Genomic DNA, 19,613 nt, shown 5'->3' with positions numbered 1-19,613 from the left:
GTGTGTGTGTGTGTGTGTGTGTGTGTGTGTGTGTGTGTGTGTGTGTGTAACTCAGATTCGTTTAAACTCATAACCTTGCTGCCTGAGACTTTTTGAATGCTAAGACTACAGGCATAAGTCGTCAAATTTGGCACAAAATCTCCCCATAAACGTAGGAAAAATTAAAACAATGACTAGGATACAACTTACCTTGCACCAATAGATAAAAAGCTGCAAGACTCTGAAGACACCACCCATCCTTCAGTTTCTGAAGACTTTTTCTCTGTAAGTCATAAGACAATCAACTTAGTAAATAGGTTCGAGGAACTCTTTGTTTTGTGTTTGCTTTTTTTGCATGGCATCAGGAGCCTTGCACAAACGAGGCAATCACTGCAGTAATGAGTTACACCACCGGAACCTTTGTTTTTGAGGAGGCTTTTAGGCCAGTGAGACGACTCACTGGATAAAGGTGCTTTCTGCCAAGTCGACTACCTGAGTTTGATCCCTGGAAGACATGAGGCAGGAGGATGGACTCCCAGACATTCACGCACCATCAAACACAGGGCGTAAAATAGTTAAAAAAAAAAAAAAAAAAAAAGGGTTTTTCATCAGCGGCACAAGCCTGTGATCCCAGCACTCGGGGAGACAGAGACAGGCACATCTCTGTCAGTTGGAGTCCAGCCTGGTCTACAAAGCAAATCCAGGACAGCCAAGGCTACACAGAGAAACCATCTCTCAAAAAAAGCAAAACAAACCAAACAACCAAACAAAAAAGAGGCTTTCTTAATAGAACAGGTAAACACCAAATAGGTAAAAGCAGCTACTAGTATCACATTAAAAGCAGGTGGTGCAACATGACTTAATTAATAGAAGAGAAATAATCAAAAGATTCCTCCTAACATTATATCATGGTTGGAAAACGATACGTAGGTCATAAAGAAAAAATTACTACAAAAATAAAAAGGTTAGACAAAAGACTTGAACAAGAGAAATAGGACCACAGTATTAAATGAACTGAAGGTCAGACACAGCTACGGAAATGTCCTTAAAACCTAAGACCATACCTAGCCAGAGGGTTCAGAGTAAAGTGCCTGATAGGCAAACAGGAGGGACCTGAGTGTGAATCCCAGCAACCAGCTAAAAGCTAGGCATGGCGTTACGTTAATCACCTGTAACCCCAGCGCTGGGGGAAGAGCCACATGACTCACTGGCCAGCCCCTCGAGCTAAAAACTGTGAGCTTCTGTTTCAGTGAGACCCTGGCTCAAAAAGGAAGGTAGGAAGCAACAGAAGAATGTGACTTTAGTTGTCCTCTGGCCTCTACCCACACACCGATGCAAGCATACCTGCATGCACACATACGTGTGTACATCTCCGCCCCGTGCACACGCTTCAAAACCCCAGAAGTGCTGGCTGCAAAGTCACCAGAGTTCAGATCCTAGCACCCACGTTAATAACCTGGCATCCTGCACATACCTGCAACCCCAGCTGAGGCTACGCTTCCAGCAATCTTCAAGTTCCGGAAAAACCCTGCTACATGGGAATAAGTAGAGTGTGACAGGGGACAACACCAGACGCCCTCTTCTGACCGCCATAACCAGCACAGGAGCACACGCATATACACAGCATGTACACATGTACACACTTAGATAAACTGGAGGGGAAAATAAGCTTCCCGTAACCGCACACTTGGGAGCAGAAAAGGGACGCCTTCTGAAGCTCCTTACCTTTGTCATTGATATCAGAAACTGGAATAAGACGACCAATGCACAGAGGACGATTTCCGTACGGGTCCCGCACTGCGTAAATGACATCCCTGTGCATTATGAGCAGAGAGTATGCTGTGGGTGCTTCCTTCATTAGGTTCTTAATTCTGGAACGACAAGTAACTAAATGAATCACTCTGGCTGTAAACACACACAAGCACAGCTCTCACAGCCGGAGCTGCCAGCATAGGCCAGTTTAGACAATTACCTTGCCACCCAGTCTGGGGTATCATCTTGTTCCTGAGGAGGGGTATATGCGAGTAACTGGGTAATCATTTCACTATCGGAGGATGTGGAAAGCCCAATACCATGCCGCAGAAGCTGCGGGAGAGAGAAGTCTCACCATTAGAGCATTAGTGCACATGAATAGGGAGCAGGCACTCTACAGACCAAGTTCCGAGCCCGACACAGCACTAACCGTACATGGAAACTCACAGCAGGGACTACTGCTGGCAGCAATGGTCTCCAAAGCTAAGCAGGAAAAAAGTGCTTTAGCAGACATAAAGCAAAACCCAAGTCTGAGGATGAGCACACTTGCAAAGGGCTTGAACTGTGGCCCTTTCTACCCTCCACAATCCTGACGGTTAGGGTACCTTCCTTCCTTAAGAGCAGCAGACTGCATCAACGACTCTCAAACTGGAGTTCGCTGGCATAAATGAAGAGCCACAGTTCTGGCCACTGAGAAGATAGGAGTCAACATTTTTAAATGACTAAATGTCACAGTGTTCAGAATTGAATTCTCGGTGTTGATTATTTCTAAGCAGTAAGATTTTATAATTCACTTCATATTAAGATTTTTGTGATTGTCTAAACTTTAGAAGTCATTTTCTTAATTTGTGGACAGAAATGTGTATTATAGTCACCACAGTGCCACTGCCCACTAAGAGGGCACAAAAGGGCAGCTGGAGATGACCAAAGCTACAATAGAAAACAGAAAGACATAGCAGCCATGAAGCCTGGGTTCTAGATATTTGAGATCACCAATTCACTACCATTCAATTTCTGCAACTAGTTATCCTATGAGACATCAGCTCTAAAAATGCTAAACAAAGCGTGCATGTCTTTGCACATGTATGCACACTATCACTAACCTGAACTTAAATGTTTGTTCCCTCCTCATCTGCATAAGGCAATCTACATTTATGTCTAATTGGCTTTAGTGAAGAGCTGACAGCCAACATCTGAGCAGGAAGTGGAAGGCAGGTCTCCTGGGCAGAGAACGGACTGATGGGAGAAGACGAGAAGCGGGAGATTCACCAGGGACACGGGAACAGACAGGTATTGGGGCTGAGCACAGGTGAACGAGCCATATGGTAGGTTGTGGGCTAGAATAGTCAGGATAAGGTAGATGAGCTAACTGAGAGTCTGCCCAGCTAATGGCCTAAGCTTTTAAATATTAATAAGCCTTCTCGTCACTATTTATATTGCTGGCGGGTCCAAGACAGTCCCGCCATACCAGGAATATTAAGATGCCATGTAATTAGCAACAAAAAGATGAAATGATCACGCACAGACAGAGCCTGGGCAACATTAACAAAGGAAGCTCCAAACAGCAGAAGTGGACAGGCTGCCTGAGTAAGCACTCTGCCCCTGCTCCCGCACTCTAGACGCCTGTGATTGTTTCCAGCTTTTAAGTCTCTCATATTTGTCATTTTCAAGTTCATATTCCATTGTCTTCACATGCCTTCTTTCATTTTTTTAAAGATTTACTTATTGTATGTATTTGAGTGCTCATTTGCATGTATACCTACATGCCAGGAGAGGGCATCTAGTATGTGTGGTTCCTGGGAATTGAACTCGGGACCCCTGAAAGAGCAGAACAGTTTTCATAACCACTGAGCCATCTTTCCAGCCCTTCACATGCCTTCTTATGCTTCCAGACTATAGAGTATTTCCTAATCCAAACAGAATTTTTTAAGTTCCAAGATGGCTCCAAAGGGCCTAGAGTCCCCAGCCCTCACTGAGGCCACTTGGCTGGCTTTTAACACTAACAACAGTAACTTCACAGAAGACCACTGTGATTGCTTCCAATTACCTACTTCTTTAGATAAAGGAAACTGTACGGAACTAGACCTTCAGCTCCATGACTGGCAGCTGTCAGATCCTTCCTGAGCCTGGCCAGCACAGCAGTTACCCAGGAGCAGAGACAGAAGCCAGAAGTCGCCTACAGAGCTGCTACTGCTATCTTGCTGGCCCCCAGATACGGCAGGGCTGTGAGGAACACTGCTGGTGTCACCTGATACACAGTGCCTGGTGTTTCCTGGGGAAAGGTGACAGCCACAACTTCGGGTTTCATCGTTTTTAGAAAGAACTCCGGACAGCTGCCAAATAAATGGGTCAGGACAACTGCAGGGGAGGCCCAGACCAACAGTGAACACCCTCAAGACTTATTTCAGTGTGTGGGGGTGTGTGCCTTTCACTGCCAAGAACCCTCAAAAGTTACTATGCCAGGAGAGCTTCAGATAGCCTTTATACAATCTAGCCTGTATCCGCGGCCTGCAGCCATCCAGATAACCCCCAGTCCTCATCACAGTTGTCATCAGCCCCTCAGGGACAGCCTCTCCGGACCCTGTCAGATAGTCCTCTCCCCCTCTGGCCATCTGTCTGGGAGACTTCCTTCCTGTGCACTGCTCCTGTGCTACGGCACAGCCACCAATTTGATTAGTGAGTTCATTGGATTAGCTTTGCTGTCTACTTAGGACCTTTCATTACGGGTCCAGCAGGCCGAGTTGGTTGTATGAAGAACAGTTGGTCCCTTGAGCTCCTTATCCCAGGGACACCCAAGAACAGTTAGAAGAAGGTTCAAGGGCAGTGGTCAGGATCACAGGCTACAGAAGATTTCAGAGAGGCATAAAGAACTGTGGGAGAGGCTGGAGAGACGGCTCAGTAGTTGTAAGTACCTGTACTTTCCAAAGTACTCAGGTTCAATTCCCAACACCAACATATCAGTTCAAAACCATCTACAACTCCAGTAGCCAGGGATCTGATGCACTCTTCTGGTCTCCAGAGACACCATCATGTACACAGCACACAAAACACACACTCAGGCCCACATACATACACACAAAATGAAATAAAAGGAACTATGGAAAGGACTGGGAAGGTGAGAGACGGCAGAGAACCGTGGACAGCAACAGCTGTGGAGAAGCTGTAATCTGAGTGCTGGAAGGGTTCCAAAAGGCTGCCAAAAGTCACCGGCTCACTCCGGCTACCCAACACCTCAAGCTCAGGGCTGTAACACTAGACGCTGGGCCACTGGCATGTAAAGCCCAGCATGGCAACACTAACTGCGGGGGGCGGTGACACCACAGGCTCAGAACTGTTGACACTAAGGGAGCTGCGCTTTGCATCTTCGTATTTTTATGTGGCTAGAGCAGAGAAACCCCAGGCGTGGTAACGCAAGCCTGTAATCCCAGCATTCATGGAGGTAGGGGCAGGCGCATCTCTGTAAGCTCGAGGGCAGCCTGGTCTATAAATGAAATCCAGAACAGCCAAGGTCACACAGAGAAACATTGTCCTTAAACCCTCCACCACCACCCCGCAAAAAAGCACAAAACAGTTTTATTTAGCCAATGTGTTTAATTTGTGTCATGACATGTAAGTTTCATGTTGACTTGGTGTCATCCCTAAGGCATCTCATAATGTACACGCAAATACTACTAAATCTGAAAGGCCTCTCACCTAAGCGTTTTAGATAAAGAATATGGAATCTGCGCTCCACTTTCTTCCACACCACTGCCCTTGATACCTATGGGAGAATAGTTCTAGACTCTTGCCAAACCACACTCTGCAATGCTTATGTCCCTAATAAAAATTGGTATGGGGCTAAGGATAAGCGGCATAGTGCTTGGCTAGCACATGAAAGGCTCAACCCCGAGAACCTCACACCAACACAGCCACTTAAAATTCCCTTTACAGTCTTTTCTCCCAAGACAGGGTTTCTCTGTGTAGCTCTGGCTGACTTAGAAATCACCATCACCACCTCTTAATTTCATATAGTAACCAACACAATGTAAAACACTGACAGGTTATTTAGGGAATAATAAGGAAGAATGCTATTCATGTTCAGAACAGACAATGTTTTCTACTTTCTACTCTAATTTTTTTTTTTAAATCTACACTTGAGAGATATGGAGAGCCAAAAAGCCAAGTGCATATTGATTTCAGCCTAATCTTTTGTGGCACACAATCCTGTCTGAAACACTCAGTTAAGTGTATTTTGTACAATAATATGATAAGGATAGGACTGGTGGCTAGATGTTCCTTGACAGCTTTAGGAACCATGGAAACCATTCGGCCTTAGACCAAACATCCAATGAGGGAACAGGTGCCAAAGGTTGAGATGACCACCGAAGGCCAATAATTTAGCAGGCATGTCGCCATAAAACCAACAGGACTGGCTTCATGGAGCTTCTAGATGGCTTAGTGGTGTCCTCATGCCTCCTCCCCCAAATCCTGCTATACCTGTCTCTTTACCTGTTTCAGAGCCTTCATAATGTCCCTTATATCAACACATATAAATTAAGCATTTTCCCGCATTCTGTGAGCCTCTGTGCTACTAAAATCAAGATGGGAATATGGGAAATCAATTTATAGCTTGAAGACCCTAAGTGTTTGGGGCCTAAAACTGGAGTAGGCATCTCTTATGGAATGCTGACACAGGGGACCTGGCACAGCAGAACAGAACTATGGGATACCAACTGGTTGGTCTAAGAAAACCCCACATGGGTCAGGGATATGCTGTGCTGAATTTGGCCATAGGGAACAATAGCTTGGTTTTTTCTCTCTCACAACCTAAGCATAGGAACAGAGTTATAAGATGTTTACAGTGACTCTTCCGGCTGCTGACAGCAACCATAAACCAACAGTCCAAAGCACAGCACCAGGTGGCCCTGCGTCCAATCACCTAGGGAGTACAAGAATCTGGGTTTAGAGTAGGCATGCCAGGCAGTTCTGATGCAATGACTTCTTGCACAGAGGTAATAAGTGGCAATAACCAGAAGATGCCCTTTGCCAAACTTCAACTTCCTTTCACCATCACAACACAGAAGGAGCTGTTAAGAAACAACTTACCTTTTTCCTTAACCGAGCTGCATTCACCAGTTCACCATTGTGTGCCACGGCTATTTTCCCATGAAGAGTTTCCACAACGAATGGCTGGCAGTTTTCCAGTTCACATTTTCCTGTAGTGGCGTACCTCGTATGTCCAATCCCAAGATTTGAGACGTACAATTTCTTCAAATTGTCCTCAGTGAAAACATGATTTACAAGACCCATTCCCTTGAAAAGTCAAAGCAAAAGGGGGTCTTAGGAGAAAAGAGAAACTGGTATATTGCTAGCAACAAGACTCTGCTCAGGCGACCCAAATGAGATGGATATTTCACGCACTGTCATTTTGCTCCAGTATTTGAATGAATTTACTTTTTTGGGGGGGTGGGCTGAGACAGGATTTCTCTGGTTAGCTTTGGCTATCCTGGACGTCAGGGATCTGCCTGCCTGCTGAGTGCTGGGATTAAAGGCATGCACCGCCACTGTCCAGCTGAATTCACATTAAACTCATTTTGAAGTGAGCACTTTAGTGGAGTTTAGGATTGCCACAACACTGAAGCATTTCTATCTTATGACATTCTTCATTAGCAAATGACAGGTAGCAGTAAGATTTTATTACTAGGCAATGCAATCTCTCAAATATGAACTAAAATTGGCATTAAAAAAAAAATCAAGGCATCTTAAAAGTATGTAAACAGATGATCTCCTGGCTTATATGAGCCAGACTAGCAAAAGATTGCCAGGAAAGAAACAGATCCTATGAGGGGACAAAGTTAGAAGTAAGTCGACTGACCCAAGAGTATTGCTTCTAGTTGCAAATTTATTTATACCCCCAAACATATTTCTTTATTTAGAAAGAGTCTTACTTTGTACACCAAAGTAGCCTCAAACTCAGATCCACCTGCTTCTGCATCCCAAGTCCTGGCATTAAAGATGTGCACCACCATGCCTGGCCTCCACCCCACATATTAACAACCAGGGAGCAACAGGTCTCTCTAACATCATTGTTTTTGATGTGCAAACCTACCTTATGCACCTTGAATGTAGGCACTGAACTCCCATCACTGGTTACAATACCAGCACTCTCCTGACCCCTGTGAACAAATAAATGTATCAGCTGTTAAACCAGCCTAGCTTCCTGTAGAACACCTTTCCCAAAAAAGCCCATTAGCTGAGTCTCACCACACTGAGAATGCTGCTGACACTGGCCTCTCCTCTCTGGACTCTAACGTGATAGTGTTCTAACTGTACCTGCTATGCCAGGCTTCACCATTCCGTGTTTATGGAAATGATCCAATCTGGCTTTCACAACAGTGCCAGGGGGTAGGTACTACGATCATGATTCATAAAGAAATGGAAAGAAGATTAAGTAACGGATCAAATGTGCAGGACTGAGGTTGTACCAAACTCAAGAGAGATCTGCCCGTCTCTGCCTCTGCCTCCATAATACTATGATTAAAGGCATGCACCATCACCCCCAGCATGAAACAATGCCCTTCAAGTTATTATTAGCTATAAATCTCAGGCAAAATGCAATGCTTTAAAAAAAAAAAACCCACTAAGTGTATGGATGTTTTGTCTGCATGTATGTTTGCACACCACATGGGTGACCGGTTCTCCCAGAAGAGGTGTCAGATCCTCTGGAACTGGAGTTACAGAAATTTGTGAGCTGCTACATGGATGCTGGGAGAAATCTGCATCCTCTCCTTGCAAGAACAAGTGCTTTTAACCACTGAGCTATCAATTCAGCCTAAAATATAATACTTTTTTTTAATAATTCAAATTTTTATTTTATTTTTATTAATTACAGTTTACTCACTTTGTATCTCAGCTGTAGGCCCCATCCCCATCCCCTCCCAACCCCACCCCACCCTCCCTCCCTCTTCTTCTCCTGTGCCCCTCTCCCAGTCCACTGATAGGGGAAGCCCTCCTCCCCTTCCATCTGATTCTAGTCTATCAGGTCTCATCAAGACTTACTTCTTTGACTCCTCTATGGATTGGTAAGGCTGCTCGGCCCTCAGGTGTAGGTGATCAAAGAGCCAGCCCATGAGTTCATGTCAGAGACAGTCCCTGTTCCTATTATTGGAGAACCCTGTTGGACACTGAACTGCCATGGGCTACTTCTGTGCAGGGGCTCTAAGTTATCTCCATGCATGGCAGAGAAACACTTAAAGAAATGCTCAACATCCTCAGTCATCAGGGAAGTTCAAATCAAAACGACCCTGAGATTTCACTTTACACCCATCAGAATGGCTAAGATCAAAAACTGAAGTGACAACATGAGCTGGAGAAGATGTAGAAGAAAAAGGAACCTTACTCCATTGCTAGTAGGAAGGTAAACTTGTACAATCACTTTGGGAATCAATCTGGCGCTTTCTCAGACAATTAGGAATAATGCTACCTCAAGATCCAGCTATACCACTCCTAGGCACATATCCAAAAGATGCTCAAGTACACAACAAGGACATGTGTTCAACCATGTTCGTAGCAGCTTTATTTGTAATAGCCAGTACCTGGAAACAACCCAGATGTCCCTCAGTTGAGGAATGGATACAGATATTGTGGTACATTTACACAATGGAATACTACTCAGCAATTAAAAACAAAGAAATCAAAAATTTTCAGGCAAATAGTGGAATTTAGAAAAGATCATCCTGAGTGAGGTATTCCAGAAGCAGAAAGACACACATGGTATATTCTCACTTATTAAGTGGATATTAGCCATATAATATAAGATAAACATACTAAAATCTCTACACCTAAGGAGGACTCTGGGTAAGATGCTCAATCTTCATTCAGAAAGGCAAACAAGATGGACACCAAAAGAGGGAGAAAACAGGGAACAGGACAGGATCCTATCACAGGGGGCCTCTGAAAGACTCTACCCAGTAGTGTATCAAAATATATGCTGAGATTCACAGCCAAACTTTGGGCAGAGTGCAGGAAATCTTATGAAAGAAGGGGAACATAGGAAGACCTGGAGGGAACAGGAGCTCCACAAGGAGAGTAACAGAACCAAAAAATCTGGGTAAAGGGGTCTTTTCTGAGACTGATACTCCAAACAAGATAATGTTTTTTAAATGCATATCTATAAATATTAACTATAAACCATTTCCAAGTAATTTTTAAAAATCAATAATATTAATGAGACAAAAATTATATAAGAAAAGAAATACACACACACACACACAAAATAGTTTTCATTTCCTTTGTCCCAAGGGTAATTTTTCCCTAAAGCCCAAATGAGGACGATTAGCAACCATTTAGGTCCACCAAACCTACTTAGTTGGCCAATCCTCAATTACTCCCTTAGGCAGCGTGAACCAGTTAAACTACATCCTTTCAAGCTCTTAGGAGCTTACCAGCCCTCTGGTTTCCTAGGAAACAAAACGTTAGCTAGAAATAGGGAATAGTTTCCAGGTCACTTTCAACATGGGGAATGGAACTAGAAAGCACTGGTCTGAGGAGGTTTAAAGCTATTACTGCCTGGGCAGAAAGACATCTATGAAAACAACTTTAGGGTACACCAAGAAATAAAGGAATGTTTATTTACATCGCTAAAAGACTGCAATCACTACAGTATACAGAGTATGCAGGGCAAAGTATAAAATTCTCAAGTATGAAACAGGACAGTTAAGCAGGCCCACAACGCAGGAGACAGCTTTAGAACTATGAAGTTCTTCCATGATTTGGATGCAATCCTGCAGTATGAACCCTCCACACAACAGAGGAAGGAGGAGGATGGCAGCAGCAGGTACCCCGCAACCCTGAGCTCAAGTACCACCCCAGAGATCACCGAAGATAAAAAGAAAACACCATTCTTTCGTTTCTCACTTCATTTACAATTTCTGAGTATGTGTAGTAAATATAGCGTAAATTATCAAGATTAAAAAAAAATTCTAACTTATCATTTTGCACAAGGTATGAATTTCTTACATCCCAAGCAAAGCAAAAACACACTAAAATGTCACTAAAATGCTGTATCAAGTAGAGTTGGGCTGCTGTGGCTCTGAAATATGGATAGGTCTCAAAGATACTTTAGGATTTAATTTTAGCAAAAGGTAAAAATACCAGAAGATGCTGTCCGGCTGCTGTTTTTCACATAGCTCCAAACAAGACGGAAATGAAACAAAAACACTAAAATTGTGTAATGGAGACCCTGAGAATTAGGGTTCCTCCAAGAAAATTGAGTGGTAGGAATGAAAACAGGCTGCCTCCAAGAGCCTGGACACCAGAATACACCCACCTTCTCAGCCAAAGAAGATCTACATATGTTTATTTCATCTTTTCAATCTAGTCACTGCTACAGGCAAGGTCAGAGATTTCTCCCTAGCTTTGGTCAAAACTGTAAATAAGCTCATTTCCTGTTCTCAGTGTACCACGCCACCATCTCTTAATGTGGACAAGCATCTGCCTGCAGAGCCAGGCTTTATGGCTAGAGATCCAGTAAGAGAACTTGGTGAACCAGAATGGAATAGTATCTGGTATCTATCATCTCTACAGTGCTGCTATGACATTCCCTCTTTTCCCTTTTACCTAGTGTCAGCAGCCCTCACCACCTGTTTGTTTCTGTTTCAATTTTTAAGAAAAAGAAGAAAAAAAATTTTTTTAAATCTACCACCCCCTCCTTATGTAGTTCTGAGGAAAGAGTGACCTTGGCCTTGCTTGGGCAAGTGCTGCCACCGAGCTACACCCTTGCTCACACCTCTAGTCCTTTCTCAGTTAAACTCTAGAAGATCAGATGCACCTGTTTACAATGGTGTTCAAGTGGTAATTCCTTCCTTTTTTCCCTCTTCTCCTTCTTTGCTCTTTTGCAGAGCTAGGAATTGAACTCTAGTTCCTAACTCTACCCCTGACCTCATTACCAGCAGTGTGCAACATCTTTACATTCACTCACATCAAGGACAACTCACACAAGCCTCACGTTCTCATAACTGAGATCAGTCTGAACAGTATTCCTACAATGGCCAGGATTCCACTCCTTTGTCTCTCTTTGCTTTATAGAAATGTACCATGAACAGTAAGGGTTCCACCTTAAAAGCTCTAGGACAGGGGATTCTGTGCAACTTTATAATACATACTACAAATGGTCAACGTAAGGAAAACACAGCCTCCAAAGCTGTAGGCATAAGAGTTTTTCCTCACTCCATTGATTGTTTGCGCCAGCCCCTTTCCTGTGATCATAAAACTAAATAATAAAGAGAAAAATCTATCTTTCTTTACTGAGCCCTAGTCAAGCTTAGCTGGTAAGTGATCTGTGGGCATTGCCATGTTCCACTTGCTTCTAAAATGTAGAATTCAATCTATATTTTAGGTCTTAGAATTTTGCATCTAAATCTGGACCATTTCTTACTTGGAACTTAGCCTCAATTAATTGCGAAACATGATTTGAAATGGACAGTTTTAATATTGAAAGTTTGAATGTGGTGACATTGGTTCTCTGCTTCTACCCTGTGGGTCTGGAGGGCCAGGGAGGTCCTCAGGCTTGGTGGCAAGTGTCTTTACCCACTGTGCCGTCTTGTCAGCCCTTAGGCACACGGCTTACTATTTGAGCCAGATCGTACCACTGTGTTATAGAGGATGTGTCCAAATCTACAGGCACTATCAGTTACACCAATCCAATTCTTCCCTTAGTCCAGCAGGGAGAAATCAGCCTCCCTTCCAAGCACACAGTCAGTGCCACCAGAATACACAGAAGCTACCGCAGGAATCTTACTGCTGATCTTTTGCATCAGACACAGAGAACTAGGTATAGAACAGGACAAAATGTAAAGAAACTTCTAGCTTAGAAAAGGCTGCCTTCTAAATTCAATAAAAATAGATTTTTTTTTAACTTCACAGAGACTTAGGATTAATAATTTCTCCTTTTTAACCAATCTATACTGAAAATTTGTTACCTTTAAGTCATACGATTTTTGTAATAAAATGCAAGGGTTTCCTAGAAATACTGGCTTTTTTGAGCCAGAAGTGGTGGGGCACGCCTTTAACCCCAGCAATGAGGGAGGCTGAGGCAGGTAGATCTCTGTGAGTTCCAGGCCAGCCTGGTCTGCAGAGTGAGTCCAGGACAGCCAAGGCTACAGAGAAACCCTGTCTCAAAAAAAAAAAAGTAAATAAAAGTAAACCCACAGTGAAGTCATGTATTTTAACTAATTTCAACTTCTTACTGAAGCTCGCTCATTTCTGTGACTTAAGAGAAAAGCTAAGCTAATACTTGCTAACCCATCACCTATGGAGAAAGTAACTTAATAATACTGTATCTGCTCATGGGTTTTGTCCGATTATGCATCCCATGTGCGTTCTTCAATCTCCAGCTGATTCAGATATCTGTACGGCAACAATGGAAGCCCCTAATAATTCAATTTTTATTCCAACAGCAGCAAACGAAGGAGGAAAACAGGGGACTGTACCAGAAGTCCAGGCTCTCATAGGCATCTGGTCAGAAAAACCATGCAACAGCAACTAAAAGGAACAGTGAGAAATTAAAGGACAGTTGAGCAAATTGATAACAGGCTTCAAAACACTGGAACAGAAAGAGACCGGACACAGTGCAGAACAAAGCACAGAAATCTAAAACATGAACACAACATTTTAAAAACAGCTCGAGACCTGGGCATGACTAGGAATATGGAAATTTTCAGAGTCGAATGCTATTTTCCAGAAATAACAAAACAGAACGACGAAAAGGGCATGAATTCCAAGATGGAGCACACACCACACAACATGCACATACAGAAATGGAAGAAGAGTGCTCTCAACATGCCGTCACATCATAAAGGGGCCCAGCTGCCTAAGACGGATACGATTGGAGTCAAATGGGTTTCACCGAATGTTATTTGTTTAAGTTATTATTTTGCACATACACTACAAGGGGGTGGGTAAGAGAGCGTGTGTCACGATACTCATCGTGGAGGTCAGAGGACAACTCCAGGGAAGCTGTGTCTTCCTTCCGTTTTTACACTCCGTGGAGTGAATTAAGGTTGCCAGGACAATGCACACCACTTAGCTCATTTCTGTGACCTATCAGGTGAATCCCTTAAGTGTTAGTTAATAAACTAGTTGCTGAATTGATAATGAAGTAGATTTAATGCGTTATTTGTTCTCCAAAACATGTTATACTATGTATGTATGTATGTATGTATGTATGTATGTATGTATGTATGTATGTATGTATAAATAAATAAAAAGAATAATTACAAAGGGAGAAAAAATGAAACTTGGATTTTCGGAACAAATCTTAAAATAGATAAAGTTTGAAAAAGCCAATATGGAATCGCAGACCACAGAACTTTTCACACCAACTGCATAAAATAGTAAATAAATGTAAAACGGCACTCACAAAATCCTTGGTGGTGGGTAAGGTCTTCTGTGGAATATCATGAAGTCTTTTTAAAATAAATGTTGTTCCAAGGACAGAGATAAGTGGGCACAGCCAGGTAACATGAACTGAACTGAGTAAGTTCTGGACCAGGAGTCAGACTCTGAGTCCTAAGTCAGTCTCTGCGGATGGAATTGGGAAGCAGCCAGTACAGACGTTAGCCTAAAATGGGAGGATGGGGCAAGGTGGTCCTGAAGACCTCTACAATGCACTTTTCTAAACATTTTATTGTGGTTTAAATGAAGCAGCCCTGTTTGTATCTAAAGAAGTCAGGAAGGAATAGCAGTTAAGACTGAAACTTTCATGGAAGTCGAAAAAAAACACATAGGTTCTTAGCTACAGGCAGCTACTACCATTACAAATAAAAATGTAAGATGTCTACTGATAAAGTTTCCCAGGGCGGCGCAGTGATGTCACGGCAGAGAGGGAGGTAGAAACTGCATGAGAAGCCTTAGAAATGCAGATATAATCAATGCCCACAGCAACCTAAGGCAAATGATGCTTAAAGGTGAGTAATCAGAGTGTTAGTGACTTTAAGGTGAAATTCTGAAAGGGAATAAAAAATAAAATAATGCATCTCTTTAATGTTCCTACAGTTGCTGCTGGAGAACTCACTGAAGATGACTCAGTAAGTAATAACTCAGAAGACAGCTCTTCAAATGTAAAACAAAGTCCTAACATAGGCAAAGTAATACTGTTTTCAAGTCTAAGACAAAAGAAGATGTTACTGTAGGGTATTGCTTGAAATAAACTAAATTATGCCTCCCCAGCTCCCAGAAAATTCATATACTGAAGCCCTAACTCCCAAAGTGATGGTATTTGTAAGAACAGATTCAGAGAATAATCATGTTTAGATGAGGTCTTGAGAGGGGAGACCTTCATGATGGGTTTCACATAAACATAAGATGCTAATTAAGATGTAGTATGTGGGGGCTGGAGAGATGGCTCAGTGGTTAGGAGCACTGACTGCTCTTCCAGAGGTCCTGATTTCAATTCCCAGCAACCACATGGTGGCTCACGACCATCTGTAATGGAATCTGATTTTCTCTTCTGGTGTGTGTGTGAAAACAGAGCATTCATATGCATAAAATAAAGAAATCTTAAAAAAAGATGTAGCATGTGAAATGTTGCTTCACAACACCCATATTCACAAAATACGTGAACGTAAGAGGAAATTAACCAAAACAAACTAAAGGTCTGTTGGCTGTTGTTCTTAAACTGCAGATTCAACAGCATCACCTGAGAGCTTATTAAAATGTAGACTATTGGCCTCCACCACCAGAAACACTGAGACCAGGGGACTGTGTTCACAGTCCTCTGGATGATGCTAATACACTGGCCTACAGTAAGGAACAGGAGGTGGGAAGAGAGCCAGCTTCCCACCTGGTGGCCCACCTCTTGTGCTCAAACCACAGGACTACAGGAGAAAGCTCCCTATGGCCTTGAAAGCAAAAAGGCCAATGTTGGCTTACAAACTAAGTCAATGAATTTGACAACTTTTTCTCTGGTTTAAGAAAAGATGTTCCGTGCTTGACAGGTTTTGGAGGGCACTGTCAGTAGTTGAAAACCATACTCCGCTCTTTTCTGTTTGTTTTCGTTTTCCAAGACAAGGTTCTCTGTGTAACAGTCCTAGCTGTCTGGGACTTGCTTTGTAGACCAGGCTGGCCTTGAACTCACAGAGAACCACCAGCCTCTGCCCACCAGGTGTGCGTCACCACGCCTGGCCAGATTCCACTCTTTAACTTAACAAGAAAAAAGAAATCCCATGGAAAAAAAACTAAGTGTCTTTAGAACTAGGGTTAGAGTTCAGTATTAGAATGCTTGCCTGGTTAATTTCGTAACCAGAGTTATGACATATTGACATTAATTCTGATAGAAAAGTTCATCCTTACCTTTCTGCTAGATTAATTCCCCCACCCCCCACACGTTTCTCTTTCTTCAAGTGTAAGTCATAAAGTTCGCTTTTATCATTGGAGCTAGGGCTGCAGTCCCTCCTGGACTGTCAATTAAATTAATTCCTTAAGTTCAAGCTCCTGGATTTTGATAGCACAGTGGTTCTCAACCTGTGGGCTGTGACCCCTTTGACAAACCTCTAGCTCCAAAAATATTTACATTACGATTCATAACAGTAGCAAAATAATAGTTATAAAGCAGCAACAAAAATATTTTTTTTGGTTGGAGTTTACCACAACATGAGGGACTGTATTAAAGGGTTGCAGCATTAGGAAGGTCAGTTTAGCGCTTACCTTAAGAGTCACCAAGCACAGCTATTGTTGGGAATCACAGTAAGGGGGTTACCATGCTCAGAGATATGGCCAGCAGACAATCAAGAAGCATAGCACACAAGCACCAATTTGATTTCACTCAGAGAAGAATAATTGGCCAATTCTAAATAATTACTTAAAACACATGACTATGTCATGAGAGAAACCAGCCACTAGCAAGTATCATGAACCCCCCTCACCCCAGACTCCTGTTACAGGAAGTAAAATGGAATGGCCTGTGAAAACTACATTTCTTTGTCTAAATAAATGTTTTGTTTTCTTCCTGGGTTTGAAGCATATGCAAGTGAGAATCAAAAGAATCAGGAAGTTGACAAAGGAAAAAAAAAAAAGGACTGACAAAAGAGAAACAGTTGTCAACCATCTACCTGTCTCTTCTAAGGAAACAAACTGCCTTGATTTGGCTGCCATTTATAAGGTTGGAATACCTTAGTATCTGGGTTCTTTCGAGCCATGGCTATCCAAAGGGCAGTCATGGGTCGATTCAGATTGGATCATACACATTACATAGGTTCGGCATGAGCAAGATGAATCCCGTTAGAAGGTCACTCAGGTCTTCCACCTAAAAATCACAAGTGAAAGGCCGTGCTGTTCATGTGAGGCTAACCCTAAAACTCTGGGCTGTACTAAGCAGAAATTAACTTCTAATTAAAATCAGCACTGAGATGGCCAGCAGAGGGCATATCTGTTGTTACTCTCCCAGAACATTTCATACATCCAAAGTGATACCAATCACAAGTACCTAATTTTAGAACATCCCCACCAGCCCTCAAAGAAACCCTGTATCCATTAGTAGACATTTCACTAATGTCCCTAGCAACCCTACAGATCCTGTTGTTCTGGAAATGTCACATAAATGGTATTCTATGTGGTCTCTTGTGCCTGGCTTCTTTTACCTATAATCATGTTTTCAAATTTCATGCATGCCACAGCGAGATCAGTATCTGAATTTTGTTTTGTGGCTGGATAATATTGTTTTACGGACATATTATTTTTCCATTCATTGGTTGATGGATATTTGAGTTGTTTTAGGTCTTATGAGTACACATTCACACTGAAATACAGCATGTCCGCTCTATCTCTGGAATTTATCATCTATCTGAAAGATCTGTATCCATTAAGGACGAACTCCCTATTCTTACTATGTGGTAACCAATGCTCTACGCTGTTTTCATCAATGTGATCATTCATGTATGTGGCATTACACACGACTTTATCTCTTACTTCATTTAGCTTGTCCTCAGGTTCAGGTCTGGTGTAGGATTAAGTCTGTGTCACATTCTGCAAAGCTATTCACCTTTCATCTGCCTTTTAGCTATTTTGAGCTGTTATGAACAAGACTACACAAAAGTCTGGGTTCCTGCTTCCCATTCATTCTTTCAGGGGCTATGGAGTGGAGCTGCTAGGTCTTACGGCAACAGAAATAAATTTTTATAAAGGAATTTGCACACTGTTTATCCACCGCAAGTACCTGAGTTTAGGCTGAACCGGTTTTCAGTTCCCTGGGGTATAAATGCTTTCCAGTGACGAAATTTTACCTTTCCACTACAGTCTTTAAAGGTCTACCCAGCTACAGTAATTTAAACAAATGTTCAAATTTCCATGAGGCCTGGAAATTATTTGGCACTAAAACTAAGCAGATTTTCAGATGAGGACTCATTACCAAGCTTTGCTGAGTAACTCTTCTTCTCCTGCCCCCTTTGGCTGCTATCCACTAGAATTTGTTAAGCCCACTTACTAGTTTACGAAGATAAACCGCCAGGAATTGCTTTCATTAAAGCATCCCAGAATAATCACATTTTCTTTCTCATTTGAGCTGTTAGATGTAAGCAAATTCTAAACTTAAATTTTTCCACTGAGTGCTTACCACATTTTGCAATAGGCCCACCAGCCCTTGAGGTGTCTGTCTTCAAGGGACATTTGCTATGCAAAGGGTAGCGAGGATATCTGCAGTATCCTACCACAGGCATTTCCAGTTAAAGTCAGGAGACACCAACACCTTGCCTTTATTTTAGCTATCATAGTGTAAACAAGAGTTGTTTTCTTTCCAGCTTTGATGATTTTATTCTCACACTGAAAAATGAACACCCACATACACACGCACCAGAGAATTCCTTCCTCAAATATTCGTCTTTCCAGGAGTATTATTAGGAGAATAAAAAATTCAAATGCCATGAACCTAAGCTGGAAAAACATTAATAAAAAAGTTGAAATATACTTGAGAAACCAATGTTGTTTACAAGCTATGCTCTCATGGGAAGGTTACTTCATTAACACTTGAACAGTAGGTACATTTTCCAGCGTACAGGCTCTAATTGTCTGTTTCCACAGGGTCTCCTAGAGCGCAGACTTGCCTCTAACTCCCTATGTAGCTAAGGAATGACTTTGGACTTCTGATACATCTCGCTGCCACCCAGATGGTATGCACCAGTACGTTTTCCCACGTCTTTGTACAACTGGTGGTGACTTTTCCGTGAGCAATGTCGCAAGTGCAGTGCTGCCATGCTAGCTAGAGCTTCTCTTGGGTTGTGGAACCCAAGAGAGAAAGGATATCAGATAACCTTCGCTCAGGCATGACTTACGCAACTGGCAGTGAAGTCAATGTAAATGAATCTATTACATTAAGCAGAAATGCACAAGAGTTACATACTGATGAATGGCCAAAAAATATCATAACCAGAGGCTTGCAGGAATCTAACTCTGTATATTCTCTAGGGGTAATGATTCAGTATTCATGTCAATTTTACAGTGTAATTACTAAAAAAAATGAGAATTGCAGGGTGTGGATAGCATATGCTTTTATTATCAGCACTCAGGAGGCAGACAGAGGCAGGTGCATGACTGAGTTGTTGGAGGCCTGTAAAAGAACTTTCATCTGCCCATTTCAGTTGTCTCAGAGGCCATTAATAACATAGGCCTAAAACGTTTTCAGCTTCTTTGACTTAATGCTTAATAATATCGCCTTTTCTTGTTCTTTCTGAGCTCTGGACTGGCTGGTTTAACTCAGCTGTTCTACCTCAAACTCCTATTCCAACAAACTTATTCAATCTGGCTTTTCTCTCAACCTCTGAGTTTCTCTGTTTGGCCTTCCACTAACTTTAGTAATCGGCTCTAATTTCTTCACTCCTTCTCATTCTCTGGCTCATTCGGTCTTCACCTGCAAC

The 19,613-nt window shown here is 42.4% G+C and overlaps 1 protein-coding gene across 1 annotated transcript in view; it reads right to left on the bottom strand.

Annotated features, from left to right (window-relative positions):
• Ppat (phosphoribosyl pyrophosphate amidotransferase) overlaps positions 1-19,613 on the bottom strand; it is a 40,546-nt gene that overhangs the window by 13,745 nt on the left and 7,188 nt on the right. The window contains exons 2-6 of the mRNA XM_055629207.1: positions 7,820-7,886; positions 6,817-7,023; positions 1,952-2,064; positions 1,705-1,850; positions 190-262 (exon numbers count right to left, since the gene is read on the bottom strand). Of these exons, the coding sequence (XP_055485182.1) occupies positions 190-262; positions 1,705-1,850; positions 1,952-2,064; positions 6,817-7,023; positions 7,820-7,886 (606 nt within the window). The remainder of the gene's footprint in view (positions 1-189; positions 263-1,704; positions 1,851-1,951; positions 2,065-6,816; positions 7,024-7,819; positions 7,887-19,613) is intronic.

The sequence above is a fragment of the Psammomys obesus genome, unplaced genomic scaffold (assembly GCF_907164565.1).
Source record: "Psammomys obesus unplaced genomic scaffold, mPsaObe1.curated_primary_1811, whole genome shotgun sequence".
Taxonomy (NCBI): domain Eukaryota; kingdom Metazoa; phylum Chordata; class Mammalia; order Rodentia; family Muridae; genus Psammomys; species Psammomys obesus.
The sequence above is the reverse complement of the archived record's forward strand: the minus strand, read 5'-3'. Positions and strand labels throughout refer to the sequence as shown.